This window comes from Benincasa hispida, chromosome 12 (genome assembly GCF_009727055.1).
Source record: "Benincasa hispida cultivar B227 chromosome 12, ASM972705v1, whole genome shotgun sequence".
In the NCBI taxonomy this organism is placed as follows: Eukaryota; Viridiplantae; Streptophyta; class Magnoliopsida; order Cucurbitales; family Cucurbitaceae; genus Benincasa; species Benincasa hispida.
The window spans coordinates 74,122,265-74,149,821 of NC_052360.1; the positions used below are offsets into that span (position 1 = coordinate 74,122,265).

The following is a 27,557-nucleotide window of genomic DNA, read 5'->3' on the forward strand; positions in this document are numbered from 1 at the left end:
ATTTTTATTTAATTGATTTCATATATCAAATGAATGTTAATGATATTTGAAAAAGTATATATGTAATTGAATAGTATATAGCACATAACAAAAAAAAAAATACAAAACATTTTTGGCAAAAAAAAAATAGTGAAAATTGAGATTTGTTCTCTGACGATCTTCCAAATTTGGAGAAATTGAAAGTGAAGTTGTTGAAGAAATATGGTAGCATTCCATTGGTTGCTAAAATGATGGAGAAGATTTAATTAAGCAAAATTCATGACATAGTAAAAATACAGAGCAACAAGAAGAAGAAAAAAAGAGAAGATGACGATGATGAAATCCATGGAGAAATTAGGATTCAAAAGTTTTAATTTCTCTTTGATTTTTCATTTTATTTAACTATATTCTTGTAGTAAATATAGTGGGTTAATTGTTATTCATTATCACAAAAAAAAAAAAAAAAAAAAAAAAAAAAAAAAAAGAAGGAAAAAAAAAAAAAAAAAAAAAAAAAAAAAAAAAAAAAAAGAGGGAGAGAAAAAGAAAGAGAGAAAGAAAGAAAGAAAAATTTTAAAAATTAGTTGGAAAAATTTTTAGTTCATATTTTTATTTAACACAAGGTTGGGTAGAATTATTGAATAAAAAAAATTCAAAACAAAAATAGACATAAAAATAGCCGATCATTTAGAGTTCAAAAAACTGTACAAAATACCCTAGACATATGAGCTTAACTATGCGCTCCAAACAAAGACATGTGAACTCACCAAATAATTATGCACTCCAATCACAGATATATGAACTACATAGATATATAAGCTCCACAGACATATGAACTCCAGAAATCACATCTCAACTCAGTGTCCCAAATAGCCCTAAGTATCTTTTAAGTCTAATAGGTGCACTTGATGTTGATGGTACGTGCTTGTTACGCAGAGGTGGTTACATATCGAATTGGTGTACTCATTCTATGGGTAATATCCATAAATAAACTTGTAAAATTTATATGAAAATTTGAAAGACCATAAAATTTGAAAAAATTACCAAAAGTGTCCATATAAAAAATGCAAACTAAACCATTTGGAGGGATTGATTCATCAATACATTTCCACGTGTTGTTTTCATGAACCTCTCCCCTTTTAATGTTTGGCTTCATTTTACCTAATTGTTTGTAATTTAAGAATTATAACACATGTGCTTTGCTATTGGAGTATCGAAGTTATGTGGTGATATTATATAATTAGTCATTATTGTTACATTCTTTAAAATAATTTTCATAGTCTTTTGAAGTTCACCGGAATGTAAGAAGTTCAAAAAGTTATCCGTAAGTATATTCTTTAACTTCCCTCCAAAATTCTATGTTCTTCATCGATTTATATAACTTAATATGCTTATATAGCCGGTGACAAAATTTATTTACTATGTATCTTTCTTATTTATTGAAATATCTTCATCTTCTTAAGTATATTTTGAGACTAACTTTATAATATTAAAAAAAGTTTGTTAGAATGTATTAATCAATCTAGATTTTGATGATATCTTGGAAAGGTACGGAAAAAAATTATAAGAGAATGACACAACGAAAACAAAGTTCTAGAACGATAAATATTTAGTAAGAAAATGAGAAAGTATTTAAATTAGAGAAAGAGGACAATTTAGAGAGAAAATAGATTATAATGATATAAAAAATTTAAGGAAAAAGTGTTAGGGAGAATAAACATATAGAATCTTGAATAATAAAAAAAAACTTATGAGCAAATTTTACAGAGGAAAATTAGTGACATAAGCTTAGTTTAAAATTTCAGTTGAAATTTTGGTATGGGAGGATTTCAATTTCGATGGAAATTTCAATTTTTTCTTAAGATTTATAGACTTCTCTTGATTATATAAATTCTACAGTTTTATACATCGATGTATAATTTCACCTCAAAATTAAATTGACGTAAGTTTTATCTTTTACCATCCAAAGCTTTTATTTTCAAGAAACTAAAATTGAGAAAAATAATAACATACATTTATTGTTAACTTCATTAAAATATTTTCACTTATTTTTTTACATCCTTTCACCTCAAAATTGAATTGATGTAAGTTTTGTTTTTTTTTTTACCATCTAAAGCTTTCATTTATAAGAAACCAAAATTGATAAAAATGACATATATTTATTTTAAATTTCATTCAAACATTTTTCTATTGAATTTTTCTATTATTTTATCTTTAAATTGAATTGATGTGAGTTTTGCTTCTTTTACCATCTAAAGTTTTCATTTCCAAGAAAAAAGATTAGAAAAAAAGTTGATATCATTTTGTAATTATTTTTCTATTTATTTTTTAAATTTATGCTCTTGCATTGACATTTACATAGATATTTACACTATAACTCTAAATATTGTCTTACTTTATAGAAACGATGAATAAAAATAGTCAATTTAGTCTAATTAGGTCACAATCAAAGTTTCACTAACTAATTATAACAATTTCCATAAAGTTTCCTCCACTACAAGAAATCGCACTTCTCCCGACGCCACAAGTCACCGGGAAAGGGTGGAAAATGCATCGGGGGATTCACTCCCAACGAAAGATGGATTGTCGGGAGAGCAACTCCCGACGCATAAAACGCATCGAGAGTTGTTCGAGAACTCCCGACGCATGAATAGGGCATCGATAATTCTCGAACTCTCGACGGTTTGTTTTATTCGTCGGGAGTTATGGGAACTCCCACCATGCTAAAATATGTGTGGGGAGTTCCTTCATTAGTTGAATATTGGCTTTTTAATTTTTTTAATTTATAAGTTGTAATTTTTTTAAAATTTGATCTGAATAACCTGTAAAACATCATTAACCAACTCAAACAAATTCACATATAAAGAAAATAAAGAAAACGAAGTCCATAGTAAATAAAGAAATGAAAAGTTACAATATTCTACAATAAAACAAAGTCAAAAGTTACAATATTCTACAATAAAACAAAATCGATACTAAATAAAAGAAATTTGTTTTTAGAAATACATGGAAGAAATAAAATGAAAACGACGTCAATAAATACAGAAAAGAAAACAACGTCTGGAACACAACATCTTCAACAATCGTCCAACCTCATCTTCGAACAGTATCCTACAATAAAACAAAAAATTCAAATGTCATAATCTTTAAATATCCATAACACGTTCAAACTTCATAAACAAAAACATCCACAAATGTCATAATCGTCCAACCAAACTTCATAAATAAACAATCTAAACCAAACTCATAAATAAGAACATAAAACTCAAACTTTTCCCCCAAAACAATCTAAATCGATCTCGATCCACCCTCCACAATAATTTGAACTTCATAAATATTCATAAACACACAAAAACTCCAAGTTCAACGACAAAACGAGTATAATCAAACTCTACCCACACCCCACGATAAATATGAAACCTCTCAAACATCAAAAAACACACAAAAACCTACAAATTCAACTCCAAAACGATTATAATCGAACTCTAGGCACCCCACAACATATTCAAACTCATAAACAAGAACGAACACACTTAAAACTCAAACTTTTTCCCCAAAATAATCTAAACCATTCTCGACCCACCTTCACAACACATTTGAATTTCATAAATATTCATAAACACACAAAAACTTCAAGATTAACGAACGAGAAAAACGAGTATAATCAAAATCTACCCACACCCATGATAAACACAAAACCTCTCAAACATCAAAAAACACACAAAAACCTACAAATTCAACTCCAGAACGATTACATCCGAACTCTACGCACCCCTGCAACATATTCAAACTAAAAAACAAGAACGAATACACATAAAACTCAAATTTTCTCCCCAAAACAATCCAAACCAATCTCGACCCACCACCCACAACACATTCAAACTTCATAAACATTCATCAACACACAAAAACTCCAAGTTCAACAACAAAACGAGAAAAATGAATAGAATCAAACTCTACCCACCTCCCACGACAAACATGAAACCTCTCCAACATTAAAAAAAAAAAAAAAAAAAAACATAAAACCAACAAATTCAACTCCAAAACGATTATAACCAAACTCTACGCACCCCCACAACATATTCAAACTCATAAACAAGAACGAACACACATAAAACTCAAACTTTCTCCCTAAAACAATCTAAACCAATCTCGACCTACAACACATTTAAACCTCATAAACATTTATAAACACACAAAAACTCCAAGTTCAATGACAAAACGAGCAAAACGAGTATAATCAAACTTTACCCACCCCTCATGACAAACATGAAACCTCTCAAACATCAAAAAACACATAAAAACCTACAAATTCAACTCCAAAACATTAACAACTAAACTCTACCCACCCCCATAACATATTCAAAGTTCATAAACATTCATAAATACACAAAAACGACAAAACGACAAAAAGCACATCAAAATCCACTTGTTTCGCTACCATAACTGCAGGATAGCAAAAAATTCTTTATCATAAAGCTACTAAGACATAGCTACTTTACTATCATAACTGCAGGATAGCAACATATTGGACAACTAAATAATGAAGTAATCATACCTAATTTGATGGGCCTCCTCTCTGTGTTCGTATCATGTCTTCAATCATTTTTTTCATATCTTCCATTTGTCTTGCATGATCCTCTTTCATTTGTTTATGAACGTCTTCAAGTTCTTTAATCCTCGACTGAGACTGTTCGAAATTGGCTCTCAATTCCCTCACCTCCTTCTCCGTTCCTTGAGTAGATGAGGAACTCGATGAGCTGCTACCCCTTCTTGACTTAGGTTTAAGGCCCTAACCTAGGCCTTTTGAATATCTGGGTCGTCTACCCAAAACCGTCTCACAGATTTCATCCCCTGTTAGTGGTTGGGGACCTTCTGGAGTGGGGTTGGATTGTAATTTTAACATTTGATTATAGACATATTAATTAAATGTGTAAGTATGAGCGACTGAAATTAGAAATGAAAAACAACACGAAAGTAAAATAAAAATTGTTACATGTGCATTTTCAGTTGCCTCGTTCATGAACTTGCCATCTTTAGAGTGTGTGGTTGAACGGTAATTTGATTATAGGTCAACATGTCTTATTTCTCGACCTTTCTTTACCTGCAACTCTGCTTGAATTCGTAGGAACGACTTCAATCCGCTTACGTGGTTGAACGGTAATTTCTCTCTATTCTTCCTGTTCGTCTCCNATTCGTAGGAACGACTTCAATCCGCTTACGTGGTTGAACGGTAATTTCTCTCTATTCTTCCTGTTCGTCTCCGATATTTCCTACATTTCATCAAAAAAAAAAAAATAACAAATATTCTATAATAGTAAATGCAGTAAATGATACATGCCCTAAATTATTCTAACTTGAAATGCTTCACTCTCGAAGTGGTCACACAAAAAATATCAGTCTTCTTGTTTATTTTAAGCCAACTAGGCAAATTGACACGTGCTTGCTGAGGATCTCCACATTTTCTGTAATGTCTGTGCAAATCTGCTCTAAATTCTTTGAAGGAGTTTTGCATTTTATGTTCTATAAAATGGTTAAGTCGTTGACTGGATAGATCAAGTACAAAATGAGGGTACAAAAGAATAAAGGAAGAATTAGCACATATGATGTTCATGACTCTCAGTCTACAATTGACTCTAAAAGAATAAACTTATAACTTACCAACAATTGACTCTTAGCCAATTCTATAAAGTCGTTTGGAGCCTCAACAAAAGTACGACATCATACTAGAAATGTAAATCTCACGACGACACCAATCGCAATACTAAATCATACCGAATGTTGAGAAATCGGCTTCGTCTCCCCCTCATTTATCACGATTGTAATTCTGCCATGTTTTTTTATGTATTTTTCTAACTCAATGTTCCGCGAATGCTCGCGTTTCCTCCTAGTGGATGCTAAGCTACTATCTGAGGAATAAAAAATTTAAAATAGTTTAGGATGTATTTCAGTTAATAGAATATATTTCAAAATATACTAACCTGAAGTGTCACCTACAGAAGATCCCATGTTGCCTAGATATATATCCTGCTCCTGAAATTCTTCATCAACCTCCTGTTGCCTATTAAAGGTTGACATCATATCTATACAAACATAAAAAAGACAAAACAATATTAAATTAATATGAAATACATGTAAACAGAAAAAGAGAATTGAGTAGATACATGATTACTCATCATCGTCATCTAAATCAAATTATTCATCAGCAGTTGAACTATTATTGAGAGATAATTGTTCTTAGTCATCGTTTCTGAAGTCATCATCGCCATGTTGAATAATTGGCCTTTCCACAACTATAGGATCAACGTCAACTCTGCATAAAGTAACCTCCTAAATGGTTTAATCCACTCGGACTCCACGGACAATTCTAGTAAATCTAGTTGTGTATTTTCAACATCATCCATTTCTGGTACATCTCATATTCACTTATATTGGACTACTTGAACAACTTTCCAATTGCTAATATATTTTATGTCATCAATGTAAAAGACTTGTTGTGCTTGAATAGCAAAGATGAAAGGCTCATCGACATACCAAAAAGCGTGATGTATTGATTGATTTGTACCCTAAATCCACATGTGTCCTATTACTTTTGTTGTTATCCGTGTCAAACCATCTACACTTGAACAAAAAAATACGTCTTCTGTTCGCATATTGGAAATCTAATACTTCGTCTACAACACCGTAGAAATTGTTATCCACACTTTCGTTCCCACTGATCTCTTCGGCCACTAGGACTCCACTATTTTGTGTAGCTCGACGAATATCACGCTCTACAGTGTGAAATCATATCCCATTAACAATGCATCCATTGTAAGAGCGCACCTCAGACGAAGGTCCCGTTGCAAGTGAAAAGAAATCATCAGAGATATCTTCTCTCTCGCGCCATGTAGAACCTGATAATTAATTATATATTAAAAATGACTATAAAAATGAATCATCTCTCAACTTTCAATACTATGTATACCTGAGATCTGAAACAATCGAAAAATTTGTATTGATGTCTTATATATAAGTCAGAGACACTTTGAGCTTTACGACGAATTAACCTCAAGTGTTGCCTAGAAAATTGATAATTTGAAAGTTATATCAAAGGATTTATCATAGAACTTAGAAATTTATAAAGTTTCAAATGTACTTGCAATAGTCTGTTATTTCTTTACAATTGTTGATAATGTCCCAATGTCCGTAAAGTTGACGCCCCTAATGATCGTATCCTCTGCCTAAATAATTCAATTCACCGAATATCTCATGTTCAAGAATGTTATCATCACTTCGTTCATCTCTATTGAATCTCGTTTCAATCCCACTTAGATATCGCGAGCAAAAGTTCCATGATTCATTCATTGCATATGCTTCTGCTGTCCCCTCGGGATGTGCTTTATTATGTACAAATTGTTTTAATGTTCATAAACTTCTTTCAATAGGATACATCCAACTATAACTGACTGGACCCACCACTTTGGTTTCATATGGTAGAAGAACTGCAAGATGTACCATTACATCGAAGAAGGCAGGCGGGAATATTTTCTCTAACTTACAAAGTATTTCTCTAATGTTTGCTTGTAGTCTGTTCAAATCACTTACACGTATTATTTTTGCAAATAAGTTGCAAAAGAAAGTACACAATTCAACAATAGCAGTGGATACATTCTTCAATAGGTATCAATGGAAAATGGCGCAATACCTTATGTGGTATTTTTTTACCTTTGCCATCATTAACTTTGTACCGAGACTCACCACAAACGAGACATTGTTGCAAATCTACAAATTCTTTCTAATACAATACACAATCATATTTGCACACATGAATCGACTCATAACTAGGGCCTAAATCACACAATTTTCGCTTAGCTTCATAAAAGGAAGTAAGTATAGTGGTGCCACCTGGAAATGCTACTTTTAACAATTTCAGCAACATGTCAAACGATTTGTTACTCCAGCCGTTGAGAATTTTGATATGCATCAACTTCACTAAAAATTTAACGACCCGACCCCCTAGGACTTAAGTTAGGCCGTTACTAAATATATGCGTGCATGGAACTTAAAACTGACACTCTTTTATGGTGAAGTAAATGCTAAATAAATAAGATAAGTGCAAAAGGCTTTCATTAAATTCAAATATTAAAAACAACAATAGGGTACCAATGATAATAAATAAGTCTGAAAACGATTCTTAACCGTAAGTTTCAAACATCAAAACTTAAAGTTAAGAAAAATATGAAAAGAACCTTCACATCTCATCCTCTCATTCCCATGTAGCCTCATTGAACTGATGATTCTAGTAGAGAACCTTCACAAGTACTATCTCCTTGCTGCTTAACAATTTTGCCTCTCTAGCGAGAATTTCTACAGGCTTCTCTTCATAACTCAAGTTCTCATTCAACCGTAATGGTTCATAGTCCACCACATGTGACGGATTTGTTATATACTTTCTCAGCATCGAAACATGGAAAACATTATGAACTAAAGGGAGTGACGGTGGCAATGGCAACTGATAAGCTACTGGGCCAATTCGCTCCAAGACTTTGAAAGGCCTGCTAAATCACCGACTCAACTTTCCTTTCCTTCCAAACCTCAAAACAACCCTCATAGGTGCCACCTTTAAGAACGCCATATCATCAGTTTCAAATTCTAGGTCCTTACGCCTAACATCAGCATAACTTTTCTGTCTGCTATGAGCTATTTGCATATGAGCTCAGATCTTTTGTAGTGCTTCATTCGTGGTTTGTACTAGCTCAGGCTCTAACAACTTTCTCTCATCTACCACATCCCAATATACAGGAGACCTGCAACTCTTCTCATATAGGGCTTCAAATGATGACATGCCGATGGTGGCCTAGAACAGTTATTATATGCGAAGTCCATTAAATGCAGGTGAGAGTTCCAACTCCCTGAAAACTCTATCGCACAGGCGCACAACATATCTTCCAATATCTAGTTCAAACATTCTATTTGGCCATCAGTCTATGGGTGAAAAGTTATACCAAAATCCAATCGAGTACCCAATGCTAACTGGAGACTCTTAAAAAAAACTAAATGTAAAACGAGGGTCGTCGTTTGACATAGCTGAAACTAGTACCAAAAGAGGTGTAACAACCCTTTCCATAAATAACTATGAAACTTAAGATGTAGAAAATCGACAACACTTTTACACGTCCAAGCTGAGAACTGTGAAAATGGTCATGAAATTAAGAAAGGCTTATATACTAAAAACATATATCTGAGATTACCATTCGGTCACAGGGAAAACTTCATATACGTACCAGAACAAATCTGGTCAACTGAAAACTGCTTCTACTCTAAAAGCACCAACTGTGATGTCTTTTTTAGGGTCTACATGTCTGAGAATAACTCTATCTAATTAAGTCTCACATTCATGAGAAACTCATCATGAGGCTACTGTCATGGGCTATAAAACTTGCTTGAGCAAATCCTCGTATTATTCTTTAGGTTTAAAACAATCACATATCATTACTTAGACCCTATAGTGGATGAGTCTAAAATTCCCTCTGAAAATTAGGTTTTGAAGTCCCTAGATGCTAAAGCATCAGTCAATTGATAACGTATTTCCATAACCTCGTAATAACCATAATTGATCCCTGAAGTTAGTTTTTACGATAAAACCTTTTTGGTTCATAAGTCCTAGCTTGGATTACTCGTACTCCTTAAAGGTAGTTAACTCATTGCCCATACAAGAGAAAACATACTATCTTATAATACTTCAAACCCACTTTTAGTAACTTCTTGTTATCAACTCAACTTTATTACCAAGTCTATCCCGTATACCAATGGTGATCTTGGACGATCCAACTTCCTTACTTTTATGCACCATTATTGTCTACCTCGTGGATTATTTTCCTTTTTCAACCAAATTGATGGTTTTGCTAGTTCATGTTTCCAACTTGCACACAGTCAAAATCCCTTAAATCTTACTAATGCCCTCAATGGTTTACCTCTTAACTGATAAAGCCTCAACATACCATAGCAATAGTTCTTAAACATCTTCTGTTACTAGTAACTCCTTTTTAGCTTATCCCTTCTCAACCTTTTATTTCAATAAAAGATTCTTGTGTTAACACAAAGTTTCATACCGATCACCTATGTAAGCTATTTTTCCATCAAACTCATATTGTCCCAAAGTTTCACATGATAATGAGATATACTTCTCTTATACCCAAAACAAATACCTTGTAACCCCTCGTATCAAGCCTCCGAATCATACTTAACTAAGAGTTTTGAATACATTAAGTTCCTTTCTCTTTCCAAAAAGTAAACTTCCTTGGATACTTCTCTCTCCTTCACACTCATCTTTGATAAAACTACTAAATTCAAAACACCTCCTTTTCTCTCTCTCTCTCTCTCTCTTTTTTCCTTTTTTTTTTTCCACTTTTCAAATGGAACATAATATCCTTACTAAATTATATTTTACTTAACTCCGCCATAAATCTTATCTCTCTCACTAGAATTTCCATCTTATAGAATTCTTCTTTGCCAATTTGCATACTTTTAAACTTCAAAAAATCTTTGTTTCTTCAAATTTGCCTAACTTGGATCTCTTCATCACAATAAGGCTCTGGGTTTAGTCTAGGTATACTCAAATAGTCCTTCAACCTAGACAAATAACACCTTGCTTTATCCCCTTTAAGTGCAAAGTCATGTCCAACTATTTTAACTTCCTTTAATGACATCAACTTACCTAAATATTCCAAAAGGATTCTTACACATATTTTACCTAGAACATCAAGTTCCTAGTATTACCAAGATGCTTATGACTTATTAATCATTTCCAAAGTTCCTCTCGAAACGTTTGGTCTAATATCTCAGAACCTTTAATAAATCTAGTCTCTTCTTTTTTTCCTTCTTATCCGTAAAACAACTTTTAACTTTATACTTGAGTACGTGGCCTGTGTGTTTACACTACTACCAATTGCACTAACCAACACAAAACATAACACTAGTCCTGGATGAATTCTTGCCTCGATAATTTTATTCCTGGGCTTAAATATATATATACATTGATTCCTAAACTGTCACAACTCCACATAGTTTCATCAATATTTAAGATCCCTGAACTGAGGTATGTGTATTTGTTTGTCTCTAACAGAATTTCCATGAGATAAACTAGTGCCAAGTGACCTCATAATTTACTCTATTTTATTTTTCTCCTTCTGTAGTGTCGTACCTGATAATCCTCTTATAATAATTTCTATCGGGTCACTGCTCTAGTATTAGAACATAACTGGTGTATTTAATCTGAACAAATATTTTAATGCATAACTATCATAATACTTTTAATTAATAAGACGTACCTGACGATGACGAGGATTCCATTCATGGGCCATAGGGACAATCTGGACTTACATTGTAAGTCAGTCTATAGAACCCAAAACATGGGCTCTGATACCAACTGTAACGACCCGACCCCCTAGGACTTAAGTTACGCCGTTACTAAATACATGCGTGCATGGAACTTAAAACGACACTCTTTTATGGTGAAATAAATGTTAAATAAATAAGGTAAGTGCAAAAGACTTTAATTAAATTCAAATATTAAAAACAACAATAGAGTACCCATGGTAATAAATAAGTCTGAAAACGATTCTTAATAGTAAGTTTCAAACATCAAAACTGAAAGTTAAGAAAAACATGAAAAGAAATCTAAATCTCATGAGCGGAAGTGTAAAACTAGTCCCAATGACTCGATCACGAATTCCGTTTGTCCATCGTCAGTGCATCTCTACCTTTACCTAAAACAACATGAGAAAGAATGAGTATAAAATACTCAGTAAGTAACCCCACTACTAGGGTCAGGTTAGGCATTTATGTCCTCTAGATGCCTACCTTTAGTGGAACGTATAAACTGTCCTAGTCCTCATGGGACACATACATACATGAAAAATTGAGTTCTATCCTACTGTAGCTAAATATGCCCACTACCTCTGGTGAATCCCGAAGGAAACACAAACTGGTGAATCCCGAAGGAAATACAAACTGGTGAATCCCGAATGAAGCATAAACTAGTGAATCCCGAAGGAAACACAAACTGGTGAATCCTGAAGGAAACACAATATCTGGTGAATCCCGAAGGATACACAAACTGGTGAATCCCAAAGGAAACACAATATCAAGAAACACAAACCGATGAATCCTAAAGGAAACACAAATCTAGTGAACATTCTAACTAATCAGTAAAGTCACTATCACAATCTCGACATCACAATCTCAACATGGTTCTATAACATTCATATACATCTCATCATCATGATTCTACAATATATATATAAATTTCTTCATCACAGCTTTACAACATATATATGCATCTCATCCTCCTCAAATTCAGCAGGATCTCCAATAAAAATAATATACTCAAATCATACTAGTATTCAAACATCTCTATGCACAACTAGCCTTTTAAACTCTCATATCAGCAAGGCATACATAAACATCAAACTATCAATATATCCCTGTCTCTTATACACATCTAGATGTGTATAAGAGACAGCAATACCAGTTTAAATTAAATTTTCGACACTAACCTAAAAATCAAATTAATTCGGCACAAAACCCAAATTTTTCTTTAAACGAACTGAATTTCAAAAATTGACAAAAATGTCCTCAACTATTACAAAATTACTAATTTTAAATTATGAAAAACTCGGGATGTTACAAAAAAAGTTAAAGGACGAAAATTGCGAACAACCAGGATATAGTTCATTACGTGCTTTAGTCATTAAATCATCGAATAAGCTCATGGTATCTCTTTCTTGACCATTAGAGGTCATTTCATTCTCAAGCATTTCTTCATTTGCATCTTCGATTTCAATTGGAACTTGTAGATCATTTATAAGATTCAACATCTCATTTTCTTCGACAACATTACCCTTTATACTATCTACTTCAACATTCTGTATGAATGAGTTGTATAACTTTCAAAACCTCTATATAAGTTTATTGGCTCTCCATGATATACTCATTCACAGTATAAGGGAGATATTCCATATGTTAATAGATGTTGTTCCACGATATCTAATTTTTTCCAAATTGAATTCATACAATTCTTGCATGGACATCTTATTTGTCCAAAATCATTAGCATGAAACTTCGCCATATCTAGAAACTGGGATACTCCTTCTCTGATAACTTATTCCTTAGTTTAATCTATTTTTTTTTATTCATCCTTAAAAATAAATCTTTTCTGACCAACTTGAAATCCAAAACAATAACATGGATTAGAGAACAAAGTACAAAGTCTTTATTAAGCATGAATTTTGATTAATTCAATAAAAAATTCCAAGTTTGTTCGGATAATTTAAAATTTTAAATAATCTCTAATAGGTGATTTGACTTGTGTATACACAACATCTGTGGAATATAATTTATATCAAACATAACCCATTTTCTCATATATACCACATGTCAACTACCTCACAACATTCAAATCAAATAATAAACCTCATACTATAGGCAAAATTAACTAAGCATTAATTCAACCACCTCATCACACATTTCCACCAAAATAATGACATTGTGATATCCAATAAAACACTTCATATGCCTTAAATTCATTAATTATTCCTACCCTTTAGACTTTCCAAATCTCCAAACACTCCGTCCACGTTCTCTTTCTCATGAAAGATATATACACCCACATTTCCTACGACTCTTATATTCTAAGTTAAACTTGTTATGATCAAAACGCATCATAATATTTCCAACTCAATTTCAAAGTTCAACAATGCACCATAATTTTTCCTCCAACCACTGGCGCAAAACAATCAAAGCAAACTTTCAATCATAGTATGTATATTCAATAATAATAACAATAACAAAATTAATATGTATATTCAATAACAATAACAAAAACAAAATTAATATGCATATTCAATAACAATAACAATAACAATAACAATAACAAAATTAATAATTATATTCTATAACAATAACAATAAAAAAATAATATGTATATTCAATAACAATTACAATAACAAAATTAATATGTATATTCAAAACAATAACAAAATAAATATTAGATTTTGATTTTGATTATGCCACAAAAACAATCAAAGCACATATATTCAATAAACAAAACAACAAATGGAGCACTTTATCGGTGGCTACAGAGCAAGTTGAACGAGTTGCGGAACAGGTCGAACGGGCGACGGAGTTGAGCTGGTCGAACGAGTGGCGAAGTTGGTCGACGATGAGCTCAACAGCAGCTGCGAACGGCGTGAGGCGTGAGGCGCAAGCATGAGGCATTCAACGTTTTTAGTGAGGCGTGATGCATGAGGCGCGAAGGAAGAAAAAGAAGAAGACGAAGGAGTGTGCAGCGGGCGTTCGACATGCGGTGGGTGTTATGGATTTGAAGAAGAAGGAGTGTGCGTGCGGGCTAGGGTTGAAGGAGATGTTATATAATAGATATCTTAACGACGCACAATAGCTGTCGGGAGATCCATCGGAAACTCTCGACGAGTAAAAGTCGGGAGTTTGAGTAGTAGCCAATCATCAGGAGATTGTCTCGATGACTAGTATACAGCGTCGAGAGTTAGTTCTAACTCCCGACGCTTCTCTTATGTCGTCAGGAGAGACCCTATCTCTCGACGATTGTTCTCCCGATGACTTTTTTAGACGTCAGGAGAGCCTCTTTTTCTTGTAGTGCTCGATATTGATATTTCTATAGAACCGGGATCTCAATATTTCCAATTGACATTGATATTTCGAATCTTGAACATTAGACACAAAAATTTATGATAGACAAAAAGCATATACAAATATATAGGGTCAATTTTAATTTTAAAGTTATTTTTATAATAAAATGCATTGGAGACACCTTTTATATAGTTAAAAATGATTTATTTTACTAGCATTAAAGATTTATGATCTGAAGTAAGTTTATATATTACTTATTTATTACATGTATAAAATGTCATATATAGAATAAATACTATTTTTAAACTTCAAATTAAAACCTCAACACTCTAGTGTTTTAAATTACCATTCGAGCAATGATACATTGGAATATCAAACAAAAGGTTAACCTAAAATGGTGTTGTGGTACCCGAATTTCCACGATAGATCATTGTCACTATTCTAGGTCACATTCTAAATAATTGGTTAAAATGTTATTTTGATCCCTATAATTTAAAACTGGTTCAATTTAGTTCATGTACTTTTAAATGTTCAATTTTAGTCACTATACTTTTAGTATATATTAATTTTAATCCTGACTGTTATTTTTATTATAAATTTTTAAAAAATATTTTCATCCATTAACATTTTTACTATAAATTTTGAAAATATTTATACATATTGTATTTCCATGCATAAAAATCATCATTTTTATTTAACCAATTTCGATAATAAGTAACTTTGAGGGATTAGATTTAAAATTTATTAAAAGTGGAAGCATATAAACTAAATTTGAACATGCTCCAGAGTACAACCAAAATAGTATTTTAATCTAAATAATTTTAACTTCATAGTTTTGAAAACATTTATAAAAAGGTTATACAGTAACATTGCAACTTTGAAAATAACATGTGTGTTCAAAATAAACGACAGTTCTAGAATATAACTTATAATGTTGAGTAGAAAATCAAAGAAAAAGGAAAAAAAAAGAGAGAGATAAAATACTTTTTTGGTCCCCAAATTTTGTGTCTCATTTCCTTTCAATCCCAAAGTTTCAAAATATTATATATTTGATATTTAAGTTTTGAGTTTTGTTTTATTTTGATCCCAAGTAGATATACTCTATTAACCTCGTTTTTTCACTAAATGCTTTATGATTTAATGTTAATGTTTATTAATAAATATAAAAGAATTATAATAAATTAAGTTTCACTATTTTTCTCGAACACAGTTAAAATTAATTTACTTCATAATTATTTTAAATTATTAGTAATAGATATTAATGACACATATGAAAAGATGAATATTTAGTGAAAAATCATATAAAAAGTAAAAGAATTAAATGTGTAATATTTTGAAAGAGACTAACCCGAATTCTAGGACTAAGAAAATATTTTCGAAAAAAAAAAAGAAAAAAGAAAAAAAAGATAGAGATGTAAAACATGCAAAAATACAAAAGAAGAGGCATTATTATGTATTATTTAAGTTGGGTCCTCCACCTTGTTTGTTTTGCATACTATCTCTTTTCACTCTCTCTAGCCTCTCATTCTTCTTCTCCTCCATTTCTTTTCTTCACTGTTCTGAGTTCTTCCATCCATGGCAACTCAAGGTCAAGTTATCACCTGCAAAGGTACTCACTCCATATACACATTTCATTCTTCCTCTCTATGCTTCGCTTTTGATTCAATTACCTTTGTTTCTTTTTCAGCGGCGGTGGCCTGGGAACCCAATAAGCCATTGGTGATCGAGGATGTTCAGGTGGCTCCGCCGCAAGCCGGCGAGGTCCGTGTCAAGATCCTCTACACCGCTCTTTGTCACACTGATGCTTATACCTGGAGTGGCAAGGTTGTTCTTTCTCTTCTTTGATCTTCTAAATCTTTAATCGATTCAATTGTCTGTCGGTCATTGCATCGCGCCTCTTGTTTCCTCATTTCTGTACTGTTTTTGAATTATTCGTTGTGGGTTTTTGTTTTCGATATTTGATGTGTTCGTGATTTATAATAGTCCTTTTTATATTGGGTAGTGGAAGGGATTTGGATTCAGAATTCTCTTGTGCATTGATGATTGTTAGATTAGGAAATGCTAATCTCTGCGTGTAGTATTTCACTCGAGTTTGCAATGGATTGTGCAGTTGGATAAGGTTGATTTATTTATTTAAAGAAAAAAGTTGTGTGCTTATGATCCATCCTGTTCTTACTAATTTTCCTTTGTCTCTTTTGATAAATTAAATGTTGTCAACACCAGAGCTGGGAAGCTTCATGAGGATCCTGGTGAAATGGGATTGGGTCGCTAGCCATATGCTTTGGGGCATTTAGGATAACCGAAAAGTTTCCTCTTGAGAGGTCTCCTTTATATGGGGTTTTGTCTAATGACGACCTTTGCATATTCCTGATTTAACGATGAATGTTTTGAAGAAAATTTATAAACTTTGGAACTATAATTCCTTTCTAGTGATTCATTGTAATTGAAGTACAACATCAAGAGCCTAAAAAGTTAACTGTATCTCCTCAAATTCTCATTGCTTACATTGACCTAATCTGGTTTCTTTCTTACCCGAACCGTAGAAGGACACTTTGACTGCATTGCACGAACTAAGGTAGCCTTATACTTGAAGGGGGGGCAATTACCCAACCAAATTGAAGAAGGGAAACAAGTTTGTTTCAGTGATTCTATGCTTCAAGTGTGTAGAAACATCAGTTTGGGTAATAGACCTGCTTTTGAATTTTGTCAAGAATTTTTAAATCTCTTAGCAAGCATCCAAAACATTATTTTTGTTAAGAACTCTTCTGGTAATCGTGTTGAAATAATTTATCATATTGAACTAATGTATAACATATTCTTATTTGTTTTTCTTTTTTATTAATCTCTAAAAGAAGAAAATTTTTATTCTAGATATCCAATACCCAAACTCTCATTAAACAAAGGTCTTTGGAGACAACATCCCATTTGATAAGATAACAACCCACCTTCATTTGACTGGTATCCCTAATAGTCATGGCTAGAATCAGTTCTTTGCTTTGCTCACAGCCTTGGGAAAGATTAAGGCCAAAGACATATGTATAGAGCCTCCTTCTTTGTTCTTGACTCGAACTGAATCCTTCCTTTTGAAGGAGTGTTCGTGTTCTCTGGTAGGTTGGATTCTTTGTTGTTTTGTGCTTTATTTTGTGGGAAAGATATAGAACATTTTTTGGGTTTGATAGATAGTGGGAAGATATGTGGGCACATTTTAATGATTCACATTTGGCTTTTAAAATTTGAGGTGTTTAGTATAAAGGATCAACGAAATTTGATAAAATAGTGCTATTATTTTACAACTAAAAGTGAACCACTTTGATAATCAAGATTTCGTTTATTTATTTTGGATAAGTAACAATTACATTGATGGAATGTAATCCAAAAGAGGAGAGGGGGGGNGGGGGGGGTGGGTTTGACGAAGCCCCAAACACTTCGATATTTAAGATGTCATTATTACAATATCTCTTCCTGGCCACGTAGAAACATATGACCTATGCGTCCTATGTGATAGAACTTTTTGCATATTTCTTTTCAATGTTGCGCTTTATTGTTATTATATTATTATTTTGTTTCCTGCACACGTAGAAACCCCTGCCTCTCAATATTAAATTCTGACTTTTCTGAGGTTCACCTCCTTTTTAGGACCCTGAAGGTCTCTTCCCCTGTATTCTTGGTCATGAGGCTGCAGGGTATGTGGCTTTTTTTTTTTGGGTACTCAGATCTAGATATTCTGATTGTTATTATTATACATACATACATACATACATATATATATATATATATAGTTATGTATGCATGTATATATAAATTTCATTGCTTAAGCGGCAATATGACACTCATGGGCAGGATAGTAGAGAGTGTTGGTGAAGGTGTGACTGAAGTTCAACCTGGAGACCATGTCATTCCTTGCTATCAAGCAGAATGTCGAGAATGCAAGTTTTGCAAATCAGGGAAAACAAACCTTTGTGGCAAAGTTCGTGCTGCCACTGGGGTGGGAGTGATGATGTCAGATCGTCAGAGTCGTTTCTCCATAAATGGAAAACCTATATATCACTTCATGGGCACGTCAACATTTAGTCAATACACTGTCGTTCATGATGTGAGTGTTGCAAAGATTGATCCCACAGCCCCTTTGGATAAAGTATGCCTTCTTGGATGTGGTGTTCCCACAGGTAGTGATCGGTTAAGCTTGCATCAATGTCTAGTACTTACTACTTTTGTAGTTGGACAATCTCTCCAGCCAACTTTTAAATACAAGACAAAATGACCAAAAAAAATAATAATAAAATAAAATAAATATAAATAAATAATAAAAAGGAGAAGAGAAGAGAAAAAGAACCCACCAACAAAACTGGCTTCTAGCAAGTATTTATTGTTTTTCCCTTCCGTATTCTTTTAAAATTCAAAATATTTTTCTAAAACAATAGAATGAGACTTGAGACAACATCATAACAAGCATATAAATTACACAAATTTCATTAATTTTCATACCATTTTAAAAAGATTATAATTATTATCATTCTAATCCATTTTGTCGAACATATCCTCTTGATGTTCATATTTTCTTTTCAAGGTATGAAAGCTACAATTTCTTTCAACTCGAGATGAAAATTATACAGATTTACTACCATTGGAAGAGTTTGCCAACTTTCTGTAACCAAAAGCAGGGGTCCCAGTACTTTTGTGTTGTTCAAGAAGTATAGCTCAACAAACTAAATTATGCTTCTCACGTGTGTTAAAAAAAAAAAAAAAATTATGCTTATTACATAAAAAGATGAGTTAGTGTTCCTTTTCTGTACAAACGATTAGTAAGCTGGCGCAGGAGCAACAAGCATTGCACGACTTGCAGGATTGATTGTTAGTTCTTTGGTTTCTCCGCCTTGCTGTGCTCTTCTTTTTAACCATGTATAGTTAGTTTATCTGTTGAGAGAATGGTTATCCTATAGCTACGGAAAATAGAGAGAAGAAATGGGACGAATTTAGAGAAAGAGATGTATTTGTTTGTTAACGTTTACATGTCAAGTGGTTTTCTATCCAAGGAAAAAGAAAGCAGCTGATGTTCAGTTTGCTTTTTGTTTTTCTGATTTTTCTTTTGAATGAGGGGGGAGCTATTCACGTAAAACAATATCTTTCAAACATAACCTTCTTTTCCCCCATAATTATTAAATACTGTGGCATGTGGTATTTTCAGGTCTTGGAGCTGTTTGGAACACTGCAAAAGTAGAGCCAGGGTCCAATGTTGCTATTTTTGGCCTGGGGACTGTAGGCCTCGCTGTAAGTTTCATATAAGACCTTCCTGTCCTTTTTTGACTGCCCTCTCTTTCCTCTAAATGGATCTCAAGTTGATTCTAATTTAGTGAGGATTTCTTCAGAGATTCAATGTTTGTCGCTGTCTTAAAATGGTTTTAAGGTGTAAAAGAGTTCCAAAACGAAACTTGATTTCTACCCTTGGAACTTGCACCTGGTTTTGTTAGAGGCTTGCATTTCACAAGAGGTATATGTGCCTCCACTGGAAGGCATTGAGACTTGTATTTTGAAGGTTAAAGGAAAATGAGCCTCATGTGATAGCTACAAAAATATTACGGACTGATATTTTGAAATATAAACGTTAATTAATGCATGTAGATATATAATACTAATACTACTACCACAGGTTAAGAATAAATGGAAAAGACTAGAATTATAGAATATGCTGATCCTATGTGTGGTACTGATTATGATGTTAAAAAATAGAATCGTTATAAAGAATGACAATGATAATGAGCTTTAAATGTTATTGATACTGTTATGTTGGGATTTTCCATTTTCCATTTTGTTTTTGTTTTTAGTGATATTTATTAGCTTTTGTCTATATCAAAGCTCATGCTTTGCCTCTCTAAGCAAAGCCAGACAGACAGCCTTTAGCCTCTAAAACGTTGGTATTTGCAGTGGTTTGATTTCTGCTAGCCATTTCTTCATGAACAAAGAAATATAGACCAATCCCTTTTATAGTTAAATGTTATTGATACTGTTATAATGGGGGTTTCCATTTTTTAATGAAATTTATTAGCTTTTTTCTATATATATATATATATATCAAAGCTTATGCTTTGCCTCTCTAAGCGAAGCCAGACGGCCATTAGCCTTCCAAAACATTGGTATTTGCAGTGGTTTGGTTTCTGCTAGCCATTTCTTTATAAACCAAGAAATATTACCCAATCCCTTTCATAGGTATATCCTTTTATCTTATCAACGAAATAGTTTGTTTGGTTAATAGCATCAAATTTCTTGTTGACATAAATTTTACAGGTGGCAGAAGGTGCCAAAGCAGCTGGTGCCTCGCGTATAATCGGCATTGATATTGACAGCAAAAAGTTTGAAATTGGTATACCTCGGTTTCTCACATTTTATGCTCTATTTCTTGAATTTATAATCCTAAGGATAGTCGTATAAAACATATCCTGATCTTTTGAGGTTTATGTTTTTGTTTTATTTTTTTCATTTAATTATGGTGTCATATTTTGTAATTGTTTTCGTGACTTCATTGTATTAACACAAGCATGAAAGAAGCGTGGTGAGTTTCTCCCTAGGGGGCAGGAGAGGGCACTGAGACTAAGGACCAATTAGGGATTTGATTTTAAACCGTTTTAAATTACTATTCTTTTTCTAACAATTTTAGCTTATTGCTTTGTAAATATAAATGTGTTCATTTATTTAAAATTTTCCTGCAGTCTTGATTAGATGAAAAGTTCCATGCATTTTCAAATAGCTTTATTAGTTATCAATTTTTTCATTGATGTGCATTTTCTTATATATGCTATTCTAGTTTATAAAGATAAATAGGGAGACAAGTTTTTTTTTTAAAAAAAGTGCGAGTATATGAGCACGCACAACAAGTTGTCTTTGGGGACTTACACATCTAAGAGTCTTTTCTTTTCATCTAAATTTTATAAATAAAAACATTTTTTAATATTATACTAAGTTAAATTTATTCTAAGAAGCATATACACTACACGCGACACGGACACGACATTGATACGCTGACAAGTCAATTTCTAAAAAAGTAGGACAGCACATTGGCCATTGGGACACTTTCTTAAAAAAAAATAATATATATGTACATATTTTGACATATTGTAAATATTATCTTTAAACATTCGAAAGCACATTCATACATTTCATGAAAAAGGCAACATCAAGGTTTTTGAACGTTTGAGGATGGAAGAGTAAGTCGTCGGTGAGTTTTGAGGATGCAAAAGTCAAAACCCCAAGATTTAGAGAAAAATAGGCCAACAAAGTCTTCCTCCCTTCCACCCTTTAATTATTATTATTTTTTTTTTATTTTTTTAAAAAAATTCAAATACCAATCGTGTTAAATTTGTATATTATTGAATAAATCAGAATAAATAATTAACCTTTTATAAAGTGAATAAATAGCCATCAATAGATCAATAAAGAAAAATACTATAAAGGAAATAATAATTAGGAATAAACTAATTTAGTAATAAACCCAATTTCCTTTTAACACCCTCCCTCAAACTCAAGGTAGTAGATTGGCAAACAACTTAAGATAACTTCTGAAACAAATCAACAGATCTAGGATGGAAATAGAAACCCATGAAGAACAAACACACAAAGTAGGTTGGATACAGAAACCCTCGAAGAACATAACCAAAAACTTATGGGCTAGAAACATAGATTCTCAAAGATCTATAATAAAACCTATGAAGAACTTCTGGGCTGAAAACAAAGATCCTCATAGAGATCTACAACAAAACCCACGAACGACTAATTTAGAAATGAAACATAAATCCAGAAATGCAAATTGAATCAAACTAAACCTAGCAAACCAGACTAATGATCTTAACCAAACTAAACTAGTCTGACTGAACCTGTTTGAAGAACTGAACCCAACGAAGTAAATCGAATCGGAATAAATTAACCAAAAACAAGTGACCGAACTGGATTCTAGACTGAATGGACCAGTTGACATACAACTGAATTGAATAGATGTGGAACGCACCTCTCGAACTGTGCGTGAAAGACAGGGGCTGCGAGAGGACAGTTGTGTGAGATTGGTCGGCAACCTGGCGCCGATAAACAACTGGGCAATGGCGTGAACAGAGCAGAACGATGACACAAGGCGGTGAGGACTGCACGATAGCTTGAAATCTGCAGGAAGCAGGAATAGAGGAACCCACAAGAATGGGATGACGGAACCTAAGAAGCACAGATACTTCTAATTGTGCAGAAAATCGATATCAGATACGGATACGTCCAGATACGTGGTAGATACGTGATTTGAAGTATCTGATTTATTTATTTATTTATTTTTTTATTTTTCCGATATGCGTATTTGCTTTCAGATACACGTATTTGCTTCCAGATACGTGAAGGGGATACGTGGGTCAATTTTCCTTTTCAAATTTAAGCCCAATCCACAACCCATTTTATTTTAGTGCATGTTTAGGAATGATTTTAAAATCATCAAAAATCACTTTTTTTTCAATTTTAAAATCACTTGAAAACACACTTTTAATTACTCAAAATTAACTTAGTTTTAAATTTTATACTTTTAAATGCAATTTTCATATCATCAAAATTAGTTTTGAAGAATTAAATGTGTTTCACGATGATTAAATGACAAAAGTGATTTCAACCATTTTAAAATCACCTCCAAACATAAAAGTCCACTTAAATTGAGTAATCAAAAAAAAAAAAAAAAATGATAAAACATAAAGAATTAAAAAAAATCAAAACGTAATTAAATCTTCGTTTTTCTCTTCTCTCTCACTATTTAAATTATGATTCACACCCCCTTCATCCTAAGCTTCATTCTTCAATCTTCATCTTCTACTTCTTTCCTACCGTCTACTCTAGTCGCTCAACAATCACTCGACGTTATGGGATTTTTTTTTCCGAGTTTTTACTCTCTTCTTGAATCTATTTTAATCTAACTTAAAATAAGTATTATAGCAATTTATATNTATATATAATGTATCTTCGACGTATTCATATCTTAGTTTTTTAGAAATTAACGTATTGTCATATCGTATCATATCCGTATATGTGTTTGTGCTTTTTTGGACGGAACTAAGCGAGGGCAAGTGTTGCAACTTCACACGGCAGATTAGGGTTCGACAGAGCTATGTGTGGCGGACCTGTGGTCGTCAGGGCTACTGGCAACCGTGCGCAAGCGAACCTGGGCGACAAAGCGAGTGGAAACGAATGGCCCAAAGTTCTGGCTCAAACGGTCTGGATGCACTTATTTCGACGTCGACGGTTCTGGGTAAGGGAGGTTCAGATCGGAAGTGAAGGAGACAGATCTACACGTGGGTCTGCCTCCATTGATGGCTAGTCGGATCTATGGAGGCAGAGCTTAGAGTGGTGGCAGCAAGAGTTCAACGTTACACCCTAGTGCTTCGATACCATGTTAAATTTGTATATTATTGAATAAATCAGAGTACATAATCAACATTTTATAAAGTGAATAAATAGCCATCAATAAACCAATAAAGGAAAATACTATAAAGGAAATAATAATAAACTAATTTAGTAATAAGCCCTAATTTCCTTTTAATAAACATGTCCTAGCGTTTCAGAAAATAAACATAACAATAAAATAATATTGACATGCTATTTTGTGTGTCGGACATGAGTTGGGAGTGTGTCGGTGTCTGACACCAACACTTGACCATTTTGGGAGTGTTGGTGCTTTATTGTTGAAAATTCACATTTGAAGAAAAAATTCTCTCCCAATTATTATGCATTAATCCAATTGTTATTGTTTGGATATAGAGTTCTTAAGGGCGACCATCGGTCGGTCAGAGTTGGTTTTCCGACCAAATCGTCACTGAATCGGCTATGGTCAGTTTAGTAAATGTTCAAACGACCTCGATTATCAAAGAGTAAAAGTTGATCGATTTGGTCGGTTTTATTCTTTTTTTTATTCTTTTTTTAATTTTCCGATTAGGAATTTTCCCCAACCGACCCCTCTCTTTCTCCGATTGACCGACTTTGGTTTAGTCGGTCGACTCGATTTTTCGGTCTATCATGCTCACCCCTACTTCGTACTTCACATTTGCTTAGCATATTTATTTGAAATAACAGGTCCTTGTTATCTTGAAATGGGAATGAAATATAGAGTTAATACTGACATGAACGGTGGACGAGATGTGCCAATCTGTTCATCTCTGTTTTCTAGATTTATAAACTTTGTGAAACCTATTTACTTGAACATAACTTGGATTTTCTGATTGCTAAATCTTACTAAATGTTCTTAGCATATATGTCATTTGGAAATTGGACGGTTGTCTGTTTGCTTGATCTTTACTGTTTTATAATAAGGATATAAAATTATTAATGGAAAAAAATATGAAATCAAGCTTTCATCGAAACAAATAAAAGAATGGTATTTTTAGTTCATTTGGCTGGGATTCTTTTCATAGAAGTTTGTTTCGTGTGAAAATAAGAATCATTGGGCTTGAGAGGAACGTGGATTCTAGATCTTCTTGAAACTTCTTTGATCACTTTATCTTTTACTAGTCTCTCTCTTGGTGTAAATCATATTCTCCTTTCAATGCCTTTAAAATTTTATCTTATGTTTTCTATGGGGCAAGTGGAGGACCTTTTTGTGACTTCCTTGGCCTGGCGACTTGGTTTTTGTATATCATTCTCCTTCTTTTGCAACTTCATTCTATCAATGACTCCCCTGAAAGAAAATCTGCATTTTCTTTATTCTGTTTGATTTAAGTGGTAACTTTCCCTACCTTTTTTAACGCCTGACCGAATCTGCTGCTTTGGATACGAACACTGTTTCCGATGATTCTCGAGGGGGTATTGAAGTGTTGTTATGACATTATTTGTCGATACCTTGCAGCTAAGAAATTTGGAGCTAATGAATTTGTGAACCCAAAAGAACATGACAAACCAATTCAGCAGGTCATCATTGATCTCACCGATGGGGGTGTTGACTATAGTTTTGAGTGCATAGGGAATGTCAATGTGATGAGGTCTGCTCTGGAATGCTGCCACAAGGTAAGTGCTTATAACAGATTTCATTGACTTTATATATCATCGAAGTAGCTGTGAGCATGCCTGATTTTTTTGTGCATCTTCTTATCAGGGCTGGGGGCAATCCGTCATTGTGGGGGTTGCAGCATCTGGCCAGGAAATATCTACAAGGCCTTTCCAGTTAGTGACTGGTCGCGTCTGGAAAGGAACAGCTTTTGGTGGTTTCAAGAGTCGTTCTCAAGTGCCTTGGCTTGTTGAAAAGTACTTGAAGAAGGTATTTTTTAGATGTTATCTTGTAGCTTCATCGTTGACCATTTTGTTTTCAGTTATGTTATCTTTTCGAACAATAATCTGCTGTTCTTGTTTTCTTATCGCAGTTTCTAAAAACTTTCTTTGAATTTGGTTAAGATATTGAATATATTTTTAAGAACCAGCAAAGAAAACAAACTATTAGGAACAAACAATTTTCTAAAGGTTAAATTATAAGTTTGGTCCCTAAAACTCTTAGGAGTTGTTTGGGACGTTGGGTTGGTTGTTCTAGCCCGTGGGTTAGAATAGTTTGTAGGTATAATATAATAGTATGTGTTTCGGGTGTAGACTCTTTTAGTATGAGTAGGAAATAATTAACACTATAACAAAGATGGAAAGATGATGGGCAGGAAATAGTAAATATTAGAACATGCAGGAATTTGAAATAGTAATACTCTAATTAATTGTAGGGTATAATAATTAAAAATACCAACTATTATTATTGGAGCCTCAAACATGGAGTGGGCTATAATAGCCTACTCAACCTACTTGAAGTTGGGAGTTCAAATACTCCCTTTATTGTTGTGTCAATTTAAGTCATTTTTTGTCTATAATTTTCAATTTCATGTTTGATGGGTCTAACCTTTGTTTGTTTAGTTAAGCCTTACATTACCAAATAACAATGGTTGGGAAGCTTTTTATGTAATTCTTCACTTTAAAGGTTAACGTGGCTCGTTAACGTTAAAACGAACAAAGCTAATAATATTTTAATAGTTACAAAGCCATTAAGTTAGAACGAGCAGAGGTTACAAAAATCCAAAAGCTTTGAAACTTTTTAAAGTAAAAAGATCCTATCAAGACATGACTCCTAAAGTAGATCAAACTTGTAAAGAAATCCGAAACTTGGGTACCAAGGATTTTAGTTCTTCTAGTTCCAGGATGCTTACTACTATATCAATATCCATGCTTGCAGGAAATCAAAGTTGATGAATACGTAACCCACAATTTGACCCTGGAAGAGATCAACAAAGCCTTTGATCTGATGCATGGAGGCGATTGCCTTCGCTGTGTTCTTTCCGCCCATCCCTAAGCTCAAGCCCGAATTCGATCTCTTTTATGGAAGTTCCTAAAAATAATGCTGTTAGAAATCTATGATATTTTATAGGACCATATATGTAATGATTCATAATGTTTTAGCTTTACCCTGAAATTTGGTAAAAGAATTTAATTTTCTCTATGGTTCTAAACAGTATTGACATTTGAGCTAGGATGATAAATGTCTTGAATCATTTCATTGAAAGTCTACATAATATTAGTCTAGAGACCTTGGTGGATCTTTGAAGTTCTTTGGTTCTCTTAATGCTGCAAATTAGTTCCTCCATCACTTTCATTCTTTTAAAACTTTTTTCCTCACATGTGGAAAGAGGGTGGGCCAAGATTGTAACTACACAAGAGATATAATTATCACCTACAAACTAATATTGGGTACTTTTTCTTTTTAGGTAAAATTCAAATACATTTAAAGATGGTTTGAAACATGCCATGTGTGAGTCAGCCAATTAGTTAATGGCATGAAATATGAAAACAAAAACTACAGTATATAAATAGAAAGAAAAATGGCATTAAATGAAATGATAAAACAATTGATGACAAAAAAGACAACAAAATTCACTCAGAAGTCATAAAAGAAAAAAAAA

General features: G+C 33.1%; 1 protein-coding gene across 1 annotated transcript; it reads left to right on the forward strand.

Annotated features, from left to right (window-relative positions):
* The first annotated feature begins 16,089 nt into the window (after window positions 1-16,089).
* LOC120068592 (alcohol dehydrogenase class-3) lies at window positions 16,090-27,206 on the forward strand. The gene is made up of 9 exons (XM_039020410.1): window positions 16,090-16,234; window positions 16,313-16,449; window positions 18,262-18,308; window positions 18,466-18,791; window positions 19,811-19,893; window positions 20,908-20,983; window positions 25,478-25,635; window positions 25,724-25,885; window positions 26,834-27,206. Exons 1-9 carry the CDS (start codon window positions 16,201-16,203, stop codon window positions 26,948-26,950), a joined length of 1,140 nt encoding a protein of 379 aa, XP_038876338.1. The 5' UTR covers window positions 16,090-16,200; the 3' UTR covers window positions 26,951-27,206.
* The last annotated feature ends 351 nt before the right edge of the window (window positions 27,207-27,557 follow it).

Excerpts from the sequence above, each read along its gene's own strand:
- LOC120068592 (XM_039020410.1), top strand. The coding sequence starts at position 16,201 with ATGGCAACTCAAGGTCAAGTTATCACCTGCAAAG. Across the intron at positions 16,235-16,312 it reads TCAAGTTATCACCTGCAAAG|CGGCGGTGGCCTGGGAACCC; the intron begins GTACTCACTCCA and ends TTTCTTTTTCAG. Across the intron at positions 25,636-25,723 it reads CTCTGGAATGCTGCCACAAG|GGCTGGGGGCAATCCGTCAT; the intron begins GTAAGTGCTTAT and ends TCTTCTTATCAG.